This window comes from Drosophila navojoa, chromosome 2, assembly GCF_054131105.1.
Source record: "Drosophila navojoa isolate 15081-1374.11 chromosome 2, UAZ_NAV_1.0, whole genome shotgun sequence".
In the NCBI taxonomy this organism is placed as follows: Eukaryota; Metazoa; Arthropoda; class Insecta; order Diptera; family Drosophilidae; genus Drosophila; species Drosophila navojoa.
The window spans coordinates 3,774,962-3,793,451 of NC_142890.1; the positions used below are offsets into that span (position 1 = coordinate 3,774,962).

The window sequence follows — 18,490 nt, forward strand, 5'->3', positions numbered from 1 at the left end:
AAACAGAAATAGAAACGAGAACGTACAACATTTTGTACAACAATTAAATAAATGTGCGCGTGTTCAAAATTTTGAAAACGCAACAACAAGTGGAAATACAACACAACAGCAGCAGCAACAACAAGAAGAACGGGAACGGGAAGTGCTCGCTCAACAAGTGTTACGAATAAGCACACTGGGATTATCTAATAAACCAATAATATACACAAGACTCATACTCGTACCTCCCCAAAATATAATAATAAAAGAGATTATATACCAAATAGGCAGCATAAATATTAAATTTAAACCAGTCAAGTGTTTGAGAGCTCTGTGTGTATGTGCTCTGCTGTATGTGTGTGAAACGAGCAACAGCAGCTACAACTAAACAACAACAGCAACGACAACAACAACAAGAGCAGCAGCAACAATACGGCAACGTCAACAACACGCAATTGCTGTGAGCGCGACGGAGACAGCAACAGCGTGAGTCATAAAAGTGAAATAAAAATGCGGATAAAGAGAGAAGCGCCGTGTCTACTGTTATTTATGCCATTACCAAACAATAACAACAACAACAACAATCGCATTGGCGGTAAGTAAGAAAACAAAATCTGAGAATAAATATTTAATTCATATTAGCTAGAATTACTCACTCAAAGTATTTTGAGATTAAAAAACGAGGCAATTTTCCCGCTTGGAATGCCTGCTGTTTACTTTATAAACTTTGCGCGCTCAAGCGCAGCCCGCTTATAGGACAGAGGGGCGAGAGCGGTGCTCATAGCACACACGTAAGCAGCAGTAGTAAGCAGTGCTGGTCGGGTATGCTTTTTTTCCCGTCAAATTTAGCTTTTTTGAAGCGGCAGCCAGCGGAAATTGCGGCTTGTTTGCTGCAGCCCGTCATCATAATCGTAAATGTATCATTTTATTGGAGCCAATTAATGGTTTTAGTAAATTATCAATTCTTATGGAGGTCGAATGCTTTGCTTCCGCTAGTTTGCTTGCCAAATATTCGCAACTTGCACTAGCCTTATTTTATACATACTGAAAAGGCAGCAGCACTATTGTTTAGTGTAAGCGTCGTCAACGTTTGTCTGCCGTGCAGGCCGACGCCTGCCTCTGCGCGCCCTGCGCGCTCATTCGCCAGCGTTTTTAACGAGTCAGACGCGAAGTCAGAAGAGGCAGAGCGTCGGTTTCTACTTACTTCATACGTGACTCACATTCGCGTGTCTTTCAGAAATAAAAGCAAACGAAAAAAGAAGCTTTTTTTTTTGGTTCGTTGAGAAAAAAATGTAAAGCAAAGCAGGTTTGTGCGACAGACTGGCAACTCTGGCAACGAAACCCGCTTTGAAACGACCTTTCGAGTACGAATTCATCGGCACAGCAACAGCAACAACAAGAAGAAAAAGCAACAGCCTCTGTCGGCAGCGGGCAGCAACAACTCTAAAACTTGGCGAAGTTTCAGTACACACACATACATGCAAGTTTACATACCTATGTATGTGTGTATATGTTTGCATGTACATATGTATGTATGTATGTTCGGTGCATTGGCATGCGATTTGACTTGTTTCTGTTAGCCACAACAACAAGAGGCAGCACAACATTTCCTGCCGCGAGTGAAAACTTTATACACATACATACATTTTTTTGTTGGTTTTTGGCTTTTGAGGCTTTGAGGTCGCTGGAAACTGATAAGCGAAGTTTCAGCTCTACAAATTGTTGCTTGCTTGTGTTTTTTATTATTATTATTATTTTTGTGTCTTGCTCAGCATAAAAACGCTACAACCACTAGCCAGTCACTAGAAACTGTTTAAGCGGCAGCCGCTGTGACTGATAAGGTTTCTACTCCTCACACACACACAGCCATATACTAGCACACATACATATGTATGTATTGGTATGTATATGATCGCCTTTGCTTCTGCCATTCATTCCAATGATAAGCGCTTTCCAAGCTCTGTGTGCCCTTTTTCTCTTGTCTCGTGTAAAGCTTTGCATTTTGGGCCTCGCTTTGGTTACGTTTTCGCCTCGCTCTGCCTTGTGCGCTAATCAAGCTGCGTGCCGAAATAAATGTCTTACGTCAGTTTGTCAAACAGCAGCAGCGAATATTTGCGGTTTTTTGCTGTTGTTGTTGTTTATTTGATTTGAATTGTATGTATGTACGGATGTATGTATGTATGTATGTATTTCTTAATGTATTCATGTGAGTCGGCGCGACAAGTTTTTAGGTATTGGTTCAGATCGAGAGAGCTGACGTCATTTGATCACAACCAAGCGTAGCGAACAAAAATTCAATTCAAATCAAAGAAATCGATATATAATCAATTTTTCTGTATTGCAGCTAATCATAAGGACTATCCCAACAACAAGCGTTCCAGGGAAAATCTGGCATGTGACGAACAACAGCTGACGGCGACGTCAACGGCGGCAGCGATGAACGCTGGTAGCAATGGCGGCCGAACGCCGCCGCTCATGCGCAGCTGCTCCAGTCCGGCGGTTTACGGTAAGTTAACTTGTAACTGTAATTGTAACCAAATAACTGTAACTAAATACACATGTACGTAGAATATGCAAGTGTTGTACACTTGCTAAAATGAACCAGTTCGCATTGCAATCGCAATTCTACTTCCAGTTACAGCTATCTATTTTCACTGCACATTTATCAGCTGTCAAATCTGTTATCTGCATATTTGCATGTACGCTGTTTGTGCTTTTCATTGCATTTCATTTCCTCATCAGCGACAGCCTAGCTTAGAGAGACCTTCTCCAACACTACACACTTGATTAGCTTTCGCTCTTTGCTGCAATCTACCTGCCTACCTCTCTTCCGTTCTCGCTCACTCACATGCTCGCCCGTTCACACACGCGCTGTGTAAAGCTCTGCTTAACATTATAAGTAAACAATGTTGTTTTTGTTTTAGCACGTGCTGCCATGATAAACATGATGCCATTGTTGCTCTCATTCAGATTGTTTCATTCTTTTCGCACGTTATGAAATATACAACATATGCACCACAAGCAGCAAAACATGCCCAACAACAAGAACAATAATACTAAGTGCACTTGACAAAAGCAAAAAGCAAACAGTGAAAGAAAAGAAAAACTACAAATTAAGATAGTAGCGCGAAATGTTCAATGTCGAACTTTTGGCAGCTGTATTGCCGAATGTAACAAATTACTCATTACGTTACGCTATTTGCTGGCTGAGCTTTTGCGTAAAGTGCAAAAAGTACACAAAGCCCATGAGCTCAGCCCTAAATCTTATTGCTGAATGTGTAAGTCAGCAGGAGAGAGTGGGAGAGATGGTGGGCGGGAGAGGACTGCTCCTGTATTTTGCTGTCACTGGTCAGCCATGTGATCGCACTGTGATGCAAATAGATTTCAATGTCGCGCAGTTTTTATGACAGCGCTGAGATTTCTTGTTGCCATCTCGCTCTGGCCGCTACACGTTTTCGAGAGCTTTACACGCACAGGTCACTTCAATGGCTATAGTTGTTAGTACTTTCCAATGCATTTAGCCATTCTCGATTCCTGTTTACGTCACTGGGCCCCTATCGCATTTGAGTCATAATTTGTACGTTTTACTGTTGCTGTTGCTGTTGTTGTAATTTAATTGCATATACTTAATTGTGTTTGTTTTCGCACTTACTGTTCAATATGCTCATTATTATCAGTAGATGGCGTAAATACCCCGCATTTCATACTATGACAAATCACATATTTTTTGGGGTCGCTTTCCTGTGTATTAATGTGTGTGTGTGTGCCTGTGTGGTGGGCCTTACCCTCAAGGTGTATGACTAATGCAATTGATTTCCGTGCCACACTGTGACCCACAAAGTGTAATTACAAATACTAAATGCAAGCCTGCATGTGTGTGTGTGTGTGTGTTTGTGTGTGTATGTGCATGGGCCCAAAACATTGGGCCAGTTGTTGCCTTGGCTATCAATTAACACGCGAACGACAGAAATAATCGATGAATTGGAAAGAGCCCGCAGCATAATGCTGCGCAGCCAACTAAGCATAGGCCCCACAATAGACACATAGATAGATAGATAGATACACACAGATACAAAGATAGATGAACTGAACGATTGTGCGCCTCATTGAAAGTGCTACGAACCCAACCAACAGAAAATAGAGAAAAAACGACGCAAAATATTGTGTGAGATGGCTAAACGACCGCAAACGCGGCGGGGGGAGCTCAAGTGGGGGTAGAGGGCAGCACCTCCGACAACCCAATCCAATCACCCATCCAACCACCCCCGCGCACGGCAACCACCCACCCACCCAGCCTAGTCGAGCCGAGCCGCCACCCCGGGCCGCTTGGCCCGCAGCCGCCCACAGCAAATGCCAATAAAACTAAACTGTGTGCGATTGCTCGAATGACTCATGCAACAACAAACGAAACGAAGGCGCAGCAGCAACAAAAATAAACAACAATTTGTTGTACGAAATTTAGACGCTGCTGTAAACACACACACACACACATACATACAAAGAGACGGACACACACACACACAGAGACAGTTGCACACAACAATAGATACACACAGCGCTGATCATCAACATCATTTGTGGCAACGGCTCTTTTGTTGCATGACATCGCAATTGGCAGACCCCAAAGAAAGAGCTAGACAGATACTACACTGAAAAAAAGAAAGCACGAATCATTGTAACAATTTTAGGAAAAATGGAAAAAGTTTTCCAATCTATAGCTTAACTTTTTTCCATTTATTGTGAAAATTGTAAAATCAATTTTTAAAATATTTAAAAAAATTAATTTTAGATTGCCAATTATCAAAAAAACAAAAAAACAAGTCATTAAATCTGCAACTTAAATAAAAATTATAAAAACTCTTTGATTTAAGAGCAAAGTTCTATAAAAAATATTCAAAGTACAAATTCAAAGAATCAAAGTAAATTCAAAGAACATTTTTAATCATAAACAAATATTAAAAAATATCATCAAATTCTAAGAAGTTCAACATTATTTTGAAATGAAGAAAGTTCTATTTAAATTAAAAACTGTTTGATTTGATAAGCATAGATAAGATTTCGTATTGTGTAAATCTTTAGAGATAAGGAAACTATAGTATTAGTCTTAAGTCTATAGCGATTTTCATTAAATCAAAACGTAATTAAAGAGTTTTTCCACCACCATCGAAAATTTGCATATACATATCTAATCAATAAATCGTTTGATTTCTTTTGCAGATATCGAAACACATCCCGCTTCGCCAGTATTCCCACATCTGCTGCTGGGCAACGGCCGGGATGCGGACGATCCCAGCAGCGTGGGCGCCAATTGTGTGTTGAATGTTACCTGCCAAAGTCCCAGCGAGAGTCATCTGCAGGGTCTGAAGTATATGCAAATACCTGCCAGCGATACGCCCCATCAAAATATTAAACAATATTTTCAGGAGGCATTCGATTTCATAGGTAAGTGCTGCCAATAATCGATATCGGATAAGCTCACGTAAAACGTGACTGGCCAAAAAAGGGCATTACGTGTAGAGGATATGTGGAGCGGGGCAGTGGTAGGGGCAGAGGCAGCTGGTGTCAGATTTGCGTAACGGAAAATTCATTTTTGCCTTTGTTTTTTGTATTTTCGTAATATTTGCTTCTTTCTGCTGCCATAAGCAGTTTTTTCTTTCTTTCTTTTAATTTCTCTCTTGTTTTCAAGGCATATGGAAGAAGAAGCACGTATATTTAGTTAATTTTAAGTGTAATACGTATGTCTACACACATATACATGTGTATATATGTATGTATGTATGTGTGTATTTGAATGTTCCGTCTGTGCTATAGTATCTATAGCCGTGGAATATTTTGCTGACGTCAATCGCATTTTTCCATTTTCGTTTTTCTCCCAACAAAAGTTCTTCTACATTTATAATAATTTTTTTTTTTTTTATTTTTAATTTATTTATGTTTTGTTGTTGCTTTTGTATAACTAGCCTAAGTAGTAAGCGGCACGTGGGCGCACGAGCTTAGCATTTTTCGTTTTTTTTTTTTAATACATATACATACATATATATATTTTTTTTTTGGCTTATAAATATTTTATTTGAAAACAATTGACAAATGTGTTTTGGGTCGACTTTTCGTAGATCGCGTGCGGCTAATTTAAAAATGTAATAAAATATTTTGACACTTGTTCTTGAAGATTATAAATAAGTTGAAAATATGTAGAGATATAAAAATAAACAATAGGACATTAGGTATATTGAAAATTATTGAATCATCAAATTGTATTTTAGGAAAATATTTTCAACACAAAATAAATAGAAAAATTGTGTTCTATTTCATATGAAACTTTAAGAGCAATTCAAGGATATCTTTAAAGCTTTTATCTTAGTTTTTGTTTGCGAAATTTGTAAAATTGAACAAGAAATTTTAAGCAAATTCAAACAGCAAACAAATTAAACTAGGTTCATTTGAAAGTATGAGGTTTAATGCTGACTTTTATTTATAAATTTATTAAATTAAAATTTATATCTTGAATATTATTATTATTATTATTATTTTTTATTTATTTATTTTTTTTTTATTTCAATCCGTAGTTTATGTAATTTTAGAAGCCAAATTTCAACTTTTTAAGCAACACATTCTGAGCATAGATATACCCCATCAAAAGTGCGTAGGGTATACACAACAATTTGTCTGCCTGGCTTCAGCCTAACTGTTGGAAGGGTCAGCAATTCCCGCCTACTTCCCATATCCTCTGAGCGCCTGCCAGCTCCTACGCTTTCCACGGCATTCGTCGGCAAAGCGACGTCATTGTTGTTGTTGTTGTTGCTGTTGTTGCGTGTTGGCGTTGGCAGACAGCATGGCGGCTGCGACGCCGTTGCCGTCGTCATTGTTTGTCGTCGTTGTTGCGACTCGGCTGTGACTACGACTTCGACTTTGACTTCGATGTCGACCGCGACGGCGACGGCGACTGTGCTGCTCCTGTGTTTTGGTTTTGTTTGCTCTTTGCATAATGGCCGATGACGCTGTCGTCCAGCTCAGCGTTCCACATTTACGCCATTACGCATAAATCTCTATTTGGGTGTGCGTGTGTGTGTGTGTGAATGGAAATTTTATGCATATTAGCCGTAGCTGAAGTAGCAGCGACAGCGACACAACCGCAAGCGCACAGTGGTTGCGCCCATAGGCCAAAAGTCAAAAAATCCATCGCAACCAATTTTGACAAAACCCACACAAATTGACTCGTAAATGTCCAAACTTCTTAATGGCAAACCGGGTTTTTCTAGATTTTCACTGGTACTTTCTAAAAATAGCATTGAAATGCCGAAAACGTGTTCATTTTCGCACAGCTGATGCGCTCAGTAAGTTTTTTTTCACTTTAGCGTTGCATTTCAAAGTGGTCAGACGTTATCTTAAGTGGTCCAGATTAATTTTTTTAGTATGGATGTTGAAGTACAAGGTATTTACTCTGATTTCCAATTAAAATTACTAGTCAACTAATCAAATTGTTATGGTGAAATTAATTTGTTTGACTTCATCTTTTTATGTGTGTTTTTAAGCGTCTTTTTTATGTTTAAGTGGACTTTTAGTTATGATCCCACAATATTCCACAGAAATGTTTTATATCCTCGTATTTGTCTGACTTTTAAGGTAATAAATGTGTTTAGTTTAGGTGCCAAAATTTGCCCATGCATTTATAAACGTAAATAAAGTGACGGCGTCTCCCATTATTAAAGGTCAGCTGTGCCCTGCGAAACGTCTGATTGGCGTAATGTTTTGTTGTTTTTGACTCTGTTTTCGTCGTTTGTGGTTATATATGATTTTGAAAATTGATTATTCTTTTATTAATTAATCATTTTTATTTGATTTGGTTGATTGAATTTCGTAGACAATTTTTATAGGTGTGATTTTACGCGCCTATATATTTTTGATTTTTGGTGCACAACAAATGGAACCAATGCAGAAAAACTAAAGACACTGATAAAATTTGTACACATTGAAATTAAAAAGAGCGGATCTGGATGATTTATCAAAGCGTATTTCGTTCATTTGTAAAAGATTCGCAATTCTTTGGCAAAAACACAATCGTACAAAATTATCTGTAATGCAATATCAAAATATTTGGCTAAAAGAAAAGGAAACAATTTCATTGTGCTGTGACCACCGATCAATACCCGAAGCAATTGTTCATCGAGTCAAAGAAAGTTACCTTGCACAAAAAAAAAAAAAAAAAAAAAAAAAAAAAATTATTGAACAGTACATTCAAATTATTATTAGAAGAGTAAATATATGTAAATATAATCATAGAACTTGATAATTTTAGTTTTTCTTACTATTTGCTTCATTTATTTTTAATAAATCATCTGTTTTGTTCTAATGTTATATTAGAAAAAAAATGTTTGTTGAGGTTACGTATTGGTGTAGGGTGTTGGTGGGCTATACGACTTATTTAGGCATGCTATATTACTTATTATATTTTTATAGAATTTTGGAAAAAATTTCATCATTTTATCTCCACTAGAAGTACTTTTGGCCGCTCTCCCCATACAAGCGCAACCACTGTGAAGCGTCCTTTCTGATAAGGGTTGTCACCCTGCCCGAGTGCCCTCACCCTTGGCTGTGCTTCTTCTAGCTGCCGCCACTGTTGTTGGTGTACATGCTTTTTTGCCGCCACTGTAGACATGCCGCATGACTCATCGTTCGTTTACATGCAATGTGGAACAGCACACACACACACACACACACACACACACACTAAGATATATATATATTTACCGGGGCACACTCCTTGTAGCATTCAGCCATCCGCATCGATTTTCTCGTCTTATTGTTGCTATTTATTGCCGCCAGCGCCGCCGACGCTGCCAACGGCACTTCACCCCCGCCAGCTGTGGCTGTCGCTGCCCGCTGCCCGCTGCGCTGCTGGGTCGCTGCTTCTGCTTGTTGGCATATGTTCTATTTTTAAGCGCACGTCGCTCAGGACGACGACGTCGACGTTGTTCGATTGCTGTTGCTGTTATTATCCGTCGTCGTCGTTTAGTTCCTGTTTATGAGTCATCGCTTCTTGCTGTTGCTGTTGTTGTTGTTGTTGTAGCATTATCCTTGATGCGTGGCCTCGACAATGCGCTGACGTTGACGTCACAGCTGGCTGGCATCTTGATTGCTGCTGCCACTGCCGCTGTTGCTGTTGCTGTTGCTGTCAGGTGCGTGTGCAGCAACAGCTGTTAATTTCGCTTGATCATCTTCCATACGCATTTGTCTGGCAGCTTCAGGAAGAATCACCCAACACCCACGCACTACCCCAACTCCTTTGCTGCCCAGCTCTCTCTCTCTCTCCAAAGCGAAGAACATGTTCAAAGTGTGCATTGTATTTGTAACTGTTCTCTGTTCAGCGCTCTCTCACACCAAGCTCTCGCGCTCTCACCACTCTCTCTCTCACTCGCTCGCTGTTTGCTGCCAAAACACATTAGTACTCAGGCACGAAATAAAAGAAGAAAAAAAATATATAATAATATTGTGAACGAGTGCTATGAGTCATGATTTCGCTTCAGCCGTTGCCACCACACCACCTCCCTCCCTCCCATTTCGTATCGTGCCGTCCCGTTCGTCCGACTGCTAATGCCACTGGCACTGCCTCTGCCTGCCTGCCTGCCTTTTGCGCATTCGTTTTGTGTCATTGTTGTTGGGTCCGTCGTCACCTTATGCTTATTATTATTATTACTTTTATGATTGTCTGTATTTCTTATACTACTTATGATTTCTCATTGTTGCCGCTGCTGCTGCTGCCGCTGCTGCTGCTGCGTTTCATTCATTCATCATAATATAACAGCACTTTGTGTTGTGGCCATGCGTGTGTGAGCGTGCGAGCGAGATGGGGGCAAGCACCGCTAAGTGTTGCTTGAAAGCTACGTCTCATTACGAGTGAATTGTCGTGTGTTGCTCATGTCTCATTATGCTTGGACTCGACTTTTGTCATTAACACTAGTTGAGCATAAATAGGTAAATGAGCTTTTCAGCACTGCACGGCCCCACTTGGCCTAGAAACCAATCAAGCCCAGCGCAAGCGACCGTTTGACATACGATAAGCAAGCCCCAAAGGCCCAACCAATCAATTTTCGAAAGTAACGCCAGCCTGTCTGATTAGACTGTACCTTAATAACACCACTGACTGTACACGATAGGCACAGTGGAGGCACGCTAATTGGGTACACTCTGGTCTCACAGGTGATGGGCATAAAAATTCAGTTTATTCAATGATATTTGAAACAAAAACATTACAGAATTTTATTAAAAATTTCAAAGAATTGAGAATTTTATACAAATTTCTTATCAAATATTTTTAAGACGAAAGAAAAATTTCATGAATAGTTCAAAGAATTATGTACTACGTATAAATCCCTTATCAAATTGTTAGAAATACGAAAGAAATTTCTAAAAACTTCGACTTTTCGAGCAGTCATCGTATATGTTTAGCTCTATATACAAATAATGTATGTTTATAGTCTATATACATATGTATGTATGTATATATTTGTGCAGTTAACTTATCAGAAGTTTACTATCTGGCCAACAGAGAGAGGCCTCTTCTGAGGCATGCCGAGGCATTCAAGTTGACGCACAGCTAAATAAACTCGAAACGGAGCCCGAGCCTTTCATTTACCTTTCCAGATGTACATATGTAGGTGTATATAAAAATATATCTCTATTTGATAATGGCACACACATACATACGCAATAACTAGTACTGAAGTTTTATTTTTTTATCAGACAGGTCTGACGAGCAAATAGATTAGATAAGAGCGCGAGTCAAGTTTACATGCACCCCATGAACAGTATGGTATTTGCCGAGAACTGTGCTAGCGATAGTAATACCCAATGCTGCTACCCAATGCCCAGTAATCCTGCAATCCCTGGGGATTGCTCGAACGCTCCAATGTTCGATCGCCCGATCGTCCGATCGCTAGCCGTCGTATGACTAACGCAACGAGCGGCCTCGAGGCGACATTTTTGTTGGCCCCGTGCACATAATTTCAATATTCGTCAGCGAGCTATTTATAAAATGCAAAAAACAAAAAAAAACAAAAAATAAGCAAAAATACACACAAATCTCTTTCTGTGTGCAGGAATTTTGAAAATTTTCGAACTGTGCCGAGCGCAAGAAATTTGTATGAAAACACTTCATCATTCGCACTGTATTATTACAAGGAAGAAATACCAAACGCCTCCGACCGATCTCCATGAGACTCAGTCTTACTCAGAGCGAGACAGCGAAAGATAGAGAGGGGGAGAAAGAGAGAGAGAGGCGCGAGAGATCAGCATTCGAGTTGCTCGCAAAATTCTTGAATTTGTTTATAAAAACTTTTCGCGTATTATGAATCACAATATCACGAGCCGGTCCGATATATGTAGATATATAAATATACATAAGTGTATACCCCTTCAATGTTCACCCCGCTCATTATTAGTGGCCGGGTTTTTGGGTTGAAGGCAATATCAAAGTGCAGGCGGCGCGCAAATCTCTCAAGTCGAACTTGGAACTGCTTTGTTTCCGTATGACTCGTCGTCGTCGTCGTCGTCGTTGTCGTTGTCAAGTTGAAGGTCAGCTGCATATCCATCATATCCATCAGCTGCTTGACCGACTGATGATTCATGGTCCGCATCAATGGAGTGTGTGTCGTTCATCCTAAGGAAGCACCTGCCCCGATTGCAGCATGGACTTCGGAACGATTACGATGCGGCGCTGACGCTGGCGCTGGCGCTGCCTAGGCGCAGCTCAATGAGTAAGCGTTACGATTATTTTTGGGCGTGCTTGACTCAGAGTCACTACAGCCGTGACATATATGTATAAACATTTACAGAGAGATAGGGGGAACGTGAGTTCTTTTAATGACTTAATATAGTATGGATTTAATACTTGAATAATTTTGTCTCATTAAGCAGCGCTCAGATGTATTTATATGTGAGCTATTGGAATGTTATGGGTTGAAATTATGTTACTAATATGTAAGAGTAGCTTAAGGTATTCATCAAGTCAAGTTAACTGTATCAAGGTGTTTCACACTTCTGTAAAGCTCTCTGTATATGGCTTAGAAATCATATAATTGGTTACGGTGCAACAGGAAAATTGATGTTAATCTATTGCAGATTACTAGAAAATATTATTCAAAATACATTTTAAAAAAATTTATATTTATATATACAAATAATCTTATCATAGTAATCGATATATATCGATTCTTACTAAATTTCCTATGATGCATGCAATTAGATAGCCAATCTAGTGCCATATCCCCCCTCCCAACCTCTGATGTCACAACAATATTTATGCAGTGCCTATGCCTGTTGCATGCGCAGTCAAAATTTAAGTATACCCCATTTTCCTTTGATCATTTTTAATGGGTACAGGGTATTAACAGCAACTCGAAAGTAATTAAATATTTTAAAACAAACAAACTACTTGTTGCCCGGCGAGACGCAAGCACAGACAAGCAACACACACACACACACACACGCACACTCATATACACCTACACATGAGAAGAGTCATATGTGTGTACACACATACATATATGGACGATATCATGTTGCTTGGCTCTGGCTTTGGTCTGGTGGTTGTTTCAGTCTCTTTCGCTTCTGGCCATGACTCACAGGAGTCGGTTGCAAGGTAACCGAGTGGCAATCGGTCTGGCTGACCCTTTGCGCCCTGGCTTAATCATCATCATCGTTGGCAGCAGCAGCAGCAGCCGCGCATCGCCAAAAAGTGAAAATGATCTGAGAATGGGAACAATAACATTATTCTCAACGGATAGTCGCGCCGTCTGTTTGGCCCAGTTCCCTGTTCTCGGTTCTCTGTTCTCTGTGACGCACCAAAGGCAGAGGCGATCGCGTAGGTTGTTGCCTCTGTTGCACTTAATCATCCGACACACGGTCGCCCGGCACTTTTTGGCTACCAAAAGTTGGCATTACGCATCAGCCGCCCCAATTTGGAGTCACGACGTTGACGCCGCGTCGCCGACAGCCCTATGAATGGGATTGCGCTTTAATAGACACGATTCAGAGCCACTCATCGCTGGGCTATGCCGCCAGCTTCGTTTAGTCATAAATGTCGCACCGTAATTGATGATTACTAATACTGGGCCCGGTGGCATAAGCAATATGCATATGGTCAGGCTATTGCCAATTACCATCTAAAACGGCTTTTTCTTGATAAAAATTAGATGTATGCATGTATATACCGTTCGACAGACGGTTTCCACAGTCTCCAATCTCCCATTGGTGATTGCCAGGCCTTAGTTCGAGTTCCGTTTCATATAAATTGATCTATCAATGACTACGTAACTTCCGTTGAAGGTATGCCTGGGAATGTGGAACTTGTAGCATGGAACATGGATCATCTAAAAGGAATGTTCAGCGAGACTTGCAAATTATATCATTTATATGATGAAATCGTACTGATATTAAACGTGATTCAAATATATAACTATATGTATTATATATATAATACTCTGCTCCTACATTGTTCATTATCAGTACAACATATTCTTTCATTAGTTCCACAAATTCCGACTATATCAGTCAGTGCATTTCTCTAATATCAAATGATGCAAGCGCAAACAATCAAGGATCTTTCAGTCATATATACATGTATAAGACCTGATGTCATATACCATTTTATAAACCAACTTAAATAGCGCTAATTCTATTCATTATCTCAAGATTAATCTACACATATTTACGCGACTGGCATCATGATCTAAAAAAAAAATTACGAGCAAAAATCTAGAGTAACTCAGGTTGTTATATTTATTTATTGATTAGGACATATTATCTATTATTCCTAAATCAAGTAAGACCGTATCGATCATTGCATAGATCTATATATCAGATGCAGTACTACCTCTTGTTCAGCTTCTATATCTTTATAATATATAGTATAAAATATATATAAGTATAGAGCCTTGCGATAATATTACAAGTGCATTTCAAAGATCCCCATTGTGCATTTAATTATTATTTAATCATTCATGCTCAACTGGGTTTTAAACCCGGATTCTGATTATTCATTGATTTAGTCACTTCGCTGTTTATAGATTTTTATCATAAACATTTCATGATTTCTCTTGAGCATTTCATCATTATTTTAACATTCTTCTTCTTGCTCTCTATATTTTTGTAATAATTGTATTTAAGTGATACATAACTAGGATTTTCCAAAAACATTTCATTGATCCGCTTGGGTATTTCATGATTATTTTGAAATTCTTGTTCATCTATAGGTTTGTAATATCCTTATCCACTGATGCCTAGCTTCTTCTATTAGTCAACTGTGATTTATGATTTCAGAGTTCCGCTTAAAGTGATCTCACTGGAAATACTTACATATACGCATACATACATATATCTTTATATAGTTAGCCAGCACTGAGAAAGAACATCAAGTTGTTTGGCAAGTTCTTCCCCTCTTGGCGGCCTTTTAGCCTAGTCTAAGATGGGCTAATAGTGACTTGGCCCACTGTCTGTTTTAGTGCGACGTCCAATGAGTCACACACACACACACACACACATTGGGCAATGCGGGTTGGGCGCGTTTATGGCGCGTTTTATGCGCGTTTTTAACTGTCTGTGCGACGGGGTCATTAACTAAGAGGATTTATGAGCAGCAGGCGCACGGTGACCAGTTGTCTGCTGACGACAAGAGACCCACACGCACATACACATGTATAGCTGTGATGAGTATGCCTATTTTTAGGCTAGACTATGTATAAAGATATATGTATGTATGGACATCATCCTTAACAAAATAAAATAGACAGCTGAAGTGGCTAAGAATTTATATACAAATTTATCATCATAATGCAATAATAGCTCTGCGAACAAACAGCTGATTGGCAAACCAAATTTTATTTAGTCTAAAGGAAAACCCGTTGAAATATTAAAACACATCAATTAAAATTTAAAACTAGTATTTTATGAGATTTCAAAATAAAGAATTCTGAACAAACAATATATAATATTAATGTTAATTTGAAGTTTGGAAAAGAAACTAATAATCGAAATTATATAAATTAAATTTATTTTTTTTATATTGAATTTTTAAATTTTTTTATTTACATGCATATATTAGTATTTTTCAAAATTTGTATTTTTCTACAATTTTAACTTATCTTGAACTTTGCCAACTGCTTCAGCTGTTTGTCCACTGTATTTGCTCACACTTATCGTTATAATTTGTTATTATTTATGACTATTATTTATAATGGTTTTTCCACCTGTGCGGACTCATAATTGCATTATCATCGTTGTTGCCGTTGTTAACTTGTTTTTTATGTCATATGGCTCTCAATGCCTAATGTTGATAAGCATTAACTTGATTTGATTTTTCCTGGCCACACTTCAAAGACATATTGTGTATATGTCTCTCTCTCTCTCTGTGTGTGTGTGTGTGCTTATTTTATACAGTTACTTGTAGTACGTACAACAACAACAACAGCAAATAGTCGGCTTGCTTATCAGGCCAACACTTTGCACTCGTTTCATTGATAAATCGCGTAGTGTGCGTGTTCATGTATGTATGTGTGTGTGTGTTTGCTGTGGCTTGTTTTGTGATAAATTGCCTTTGCTAACCACTCGAAATTTCCAGGCGCAATTCAATCGAGGATTTATACGCAATGTAGTTGCAAAAAATTCTTATCACTGATAACACGACTATTGACCGTATTGAGGGAACTGCTGGCAGGGGGCGATTGTAAACAGCGGCTGCAAAGGGCTGCCCATAGGTGGCGCCAGCTTGGCGAAGAGTCCGCTGACGAACACCACGATGACTAATCGAATTGCAAGGCTCGAAATGCTGCTTATCAGTTGTGCCGTGTTTGGAAATCAGACAAGTGTATACACGCTTATAAGTATATACAAATACACAAACAAATGAGTGTGTGTGTGTGTGTGTATGTGTATCTATATGAGTAATCATTGATTAGCAACTGCAAGGCTGAGCTTGCACGGCCGCCCCGCTTCAGCGATTAGATAGCCAGAGGCAAGAAAAATGTTGCGTAGGGTGGTTGCTATTTCAGCACCACCCCAATAGTAATTCATATACATATACACGCATACATAAAAGAGTATAAAACAGAAAAGTAAAGGCTAAACGAAGCTGTGTATGCTGCCGCTGCCGCTGCCTGGCCTGGCGTATGTTATCTTGCCCAAAAATAACAACGTAAATTATGAGTTAATGTGCGCGCGCTTGTGTATGTGTGTGTGTGTGTGTGTGTGTGTAAATATTCTCGATTGCTGTGTTTGTCAATAAAGCGTTTGCATGACTCATCCATCCATTGCACAGCAAACAGCACACACACACAGCCTCACACTCGCATACACGCTAGCGTGAGAGAAATACACGCATACAATTACAATTTATTGACAGCGCTGAGCGAGCGCCAATATCAGCAGCAACAACAACATTCACAGTTTAAAAGCCCGCGGCAACAAAAAAGTTTCTCCAAGCGAGTGAGCGGAAGAGCATCTATGTGTATGTGTGAGCGCGTGTGTGTGTGTGTTTGTAGAATGAGAGAGCGCGAGAGCGCGTAAGCTGGCAGCAATTATTTTGCGTTGTCGATAAAATTTTTCGTGCTGCTGCTGCTGAATAATAATTTTGTTGTAACTTTTATTTATTTATTTATTTTTGCATTTGCCGTTACTAATTGGCAATTGTTGGGGCAAATCGAGGCGCCTTATCAACTGATAAGCAAATATTAATATTATTATTTTTAATATTATTTTATTAAATGCAATTTGCAACAATTCTCATTTCTCTTCTTCTTTCTGGTCTGTTTCTTGCAGAGGATGCACGGAAAACAGGTTCGCGCGTTTTGCTACACTGTCACGCGGGCATCTCGCGCAGCGCCACCATCGCCATTGCGTACGTCATGCGGTACAAGTCGCTGTCGCTGATCGAGGCCTACAAGCTGGTGAAAGTGGCCCGGCCCATCATCTCGCCCAATCTGAACTTCATGGGCCAGCTGCTCGAACTAGAGCAGAGCCTGCTCAAGAGCGGCGCCCTGGCGCCGCTGCCCACGGTGTCCCCATCCGCATCGCCCGCTGCCAGCAGCAATGCGTCAGCATCTAGTCAGCTCGTGGAAGAGCCCGAGGAGGAGGAGGAGGAGGCCGAGTTACGTCCGGTGCCAGTGCCGCGCAAGTCCAAGTCGGACAGCGAGGCCATGGACGAGGATGTCTATGATTATGATGATGTGGACAGTGGCGCCAGCAGCTTTGCCGGCAGCAATTGCTCATCGCGCCTCACCTCTCCGCCCGTCACGCCGGACGAGACGCCCTGCACGTCGGCAGCGGCGGCGGCGTCAGCGGCAGCTGCCACTGAATTGGACTCGCCGTGCTCCAATAGCAGCAGCGGCATCTACTCCATTTCAACATCGCAAGAGTTTACACCTGCTGCGCCCGCACCTGTTACACCTGCTGCAACGTCGACGGCGGCGACGCTGTCGCCCACGCGACCGCTGGCACTCTTCAAGCGCAACTCGCCGGCGAAGCTGCGTCTCAATCTGGAGCCCAGCTACAACACGCCCAACATACCAAAATCCATATCCTGCATATCCATACACAATGCCAGCCAGCATAGTCCGCTGCCGCGGGAGGCGCCAGCCACGCCCAGCTGTGAGCTGGCGCCCACAATGGCCAATGGCGACAACAACAACAACTTGGTGGCGGCCACGTCGAGCGATTGATGCATCAGACGGAGGCGACGCCACCGACGCCCCAAAGCTGTGAATAAAATAAAACTTATGTGTACAATTAAGTGATGCGAAATTTCGTATTTTATATACTATAATACAGAGAGCATGATTGAATGGATTGATTGGTTGATTGATTGATGGATTGATTGATTGATAGCTAGCCTCACTTACAACTACTCTATGAATTGAGCGTGTATATTTTGTACCTAAAAACAGAGAAAAGCAAATGAAAACTTCTGAAAAAGAAATGAAGAAAAAACAAAAGTTTTTGAAGAATGCTAACGGGGAAATATTTAGTCTAATTTGTAATTTTAAATCATTTGTAATCTAACCTTAGATCACACAGAACCAGATACAAAATAGATCAACTATATATTTCGTAAAGCATCAAACTATATAAATCTTGTGCTGCTATTATAAATTGTTTAAAAACCTCGTAATGTTTAATTTAGTATAATTTATAATCATAAGCAAATCTTAACTATTCACATAGTAAACAAAAATAATAATCATATAAAAAACAAAAAACAACAAGAAAAGATTATATAATGAACTTTACAAGCGCATTACAAATATTTCTGCTAACTTGCCCAAAATCCACAAGTCCACAAATCCAAATCCCCAATTAGAGAGATGTTTACTATATCTACACTATATTATCAAAACTGTTCTAAGTTTTATGCGACTACTGTATCCACCCACACATACACACACGCACATATATGTATATATATGCATATATGTCTATATATATTGTACTCTCAGTCACGCTTTTCAAACCTATAATTGCATGT

General features: G+C 39.9%; 1 protein-coding gene across 1 annotated transcript; it reads left to right on the forward strand.

Annotated features, from left to right (window-relative positions):
* The first annotated feature begins 87 nt into the window (after nucleotides 1–87).
* puc (dual specificity phosphatase puckered) lies at nucleotides 88–18,235 on the forward strand. The gene is made up of 4 exons (XM_030387125.2): nucleotides 88–574; nucleotides 2,324–2,485; nucleotides 5,197–5,421; nucleotides 16,789–18,235. The coding sequence occupies exons 1-4, from the start codon at nucleotides 490–492 to the stop codon at nucleotides 17,685–17,687; spliced, it is 1,371 nt and encodes a 456-aa protein (XP_030242985.2). The 5' UTR covers nucleotides 88–489; the 3' UTR covers nucleotides 17,688–18,235.
* The last annotated feature ends 255 nt before the right edge of the window (nucleotides 18,236–18,490 follow it).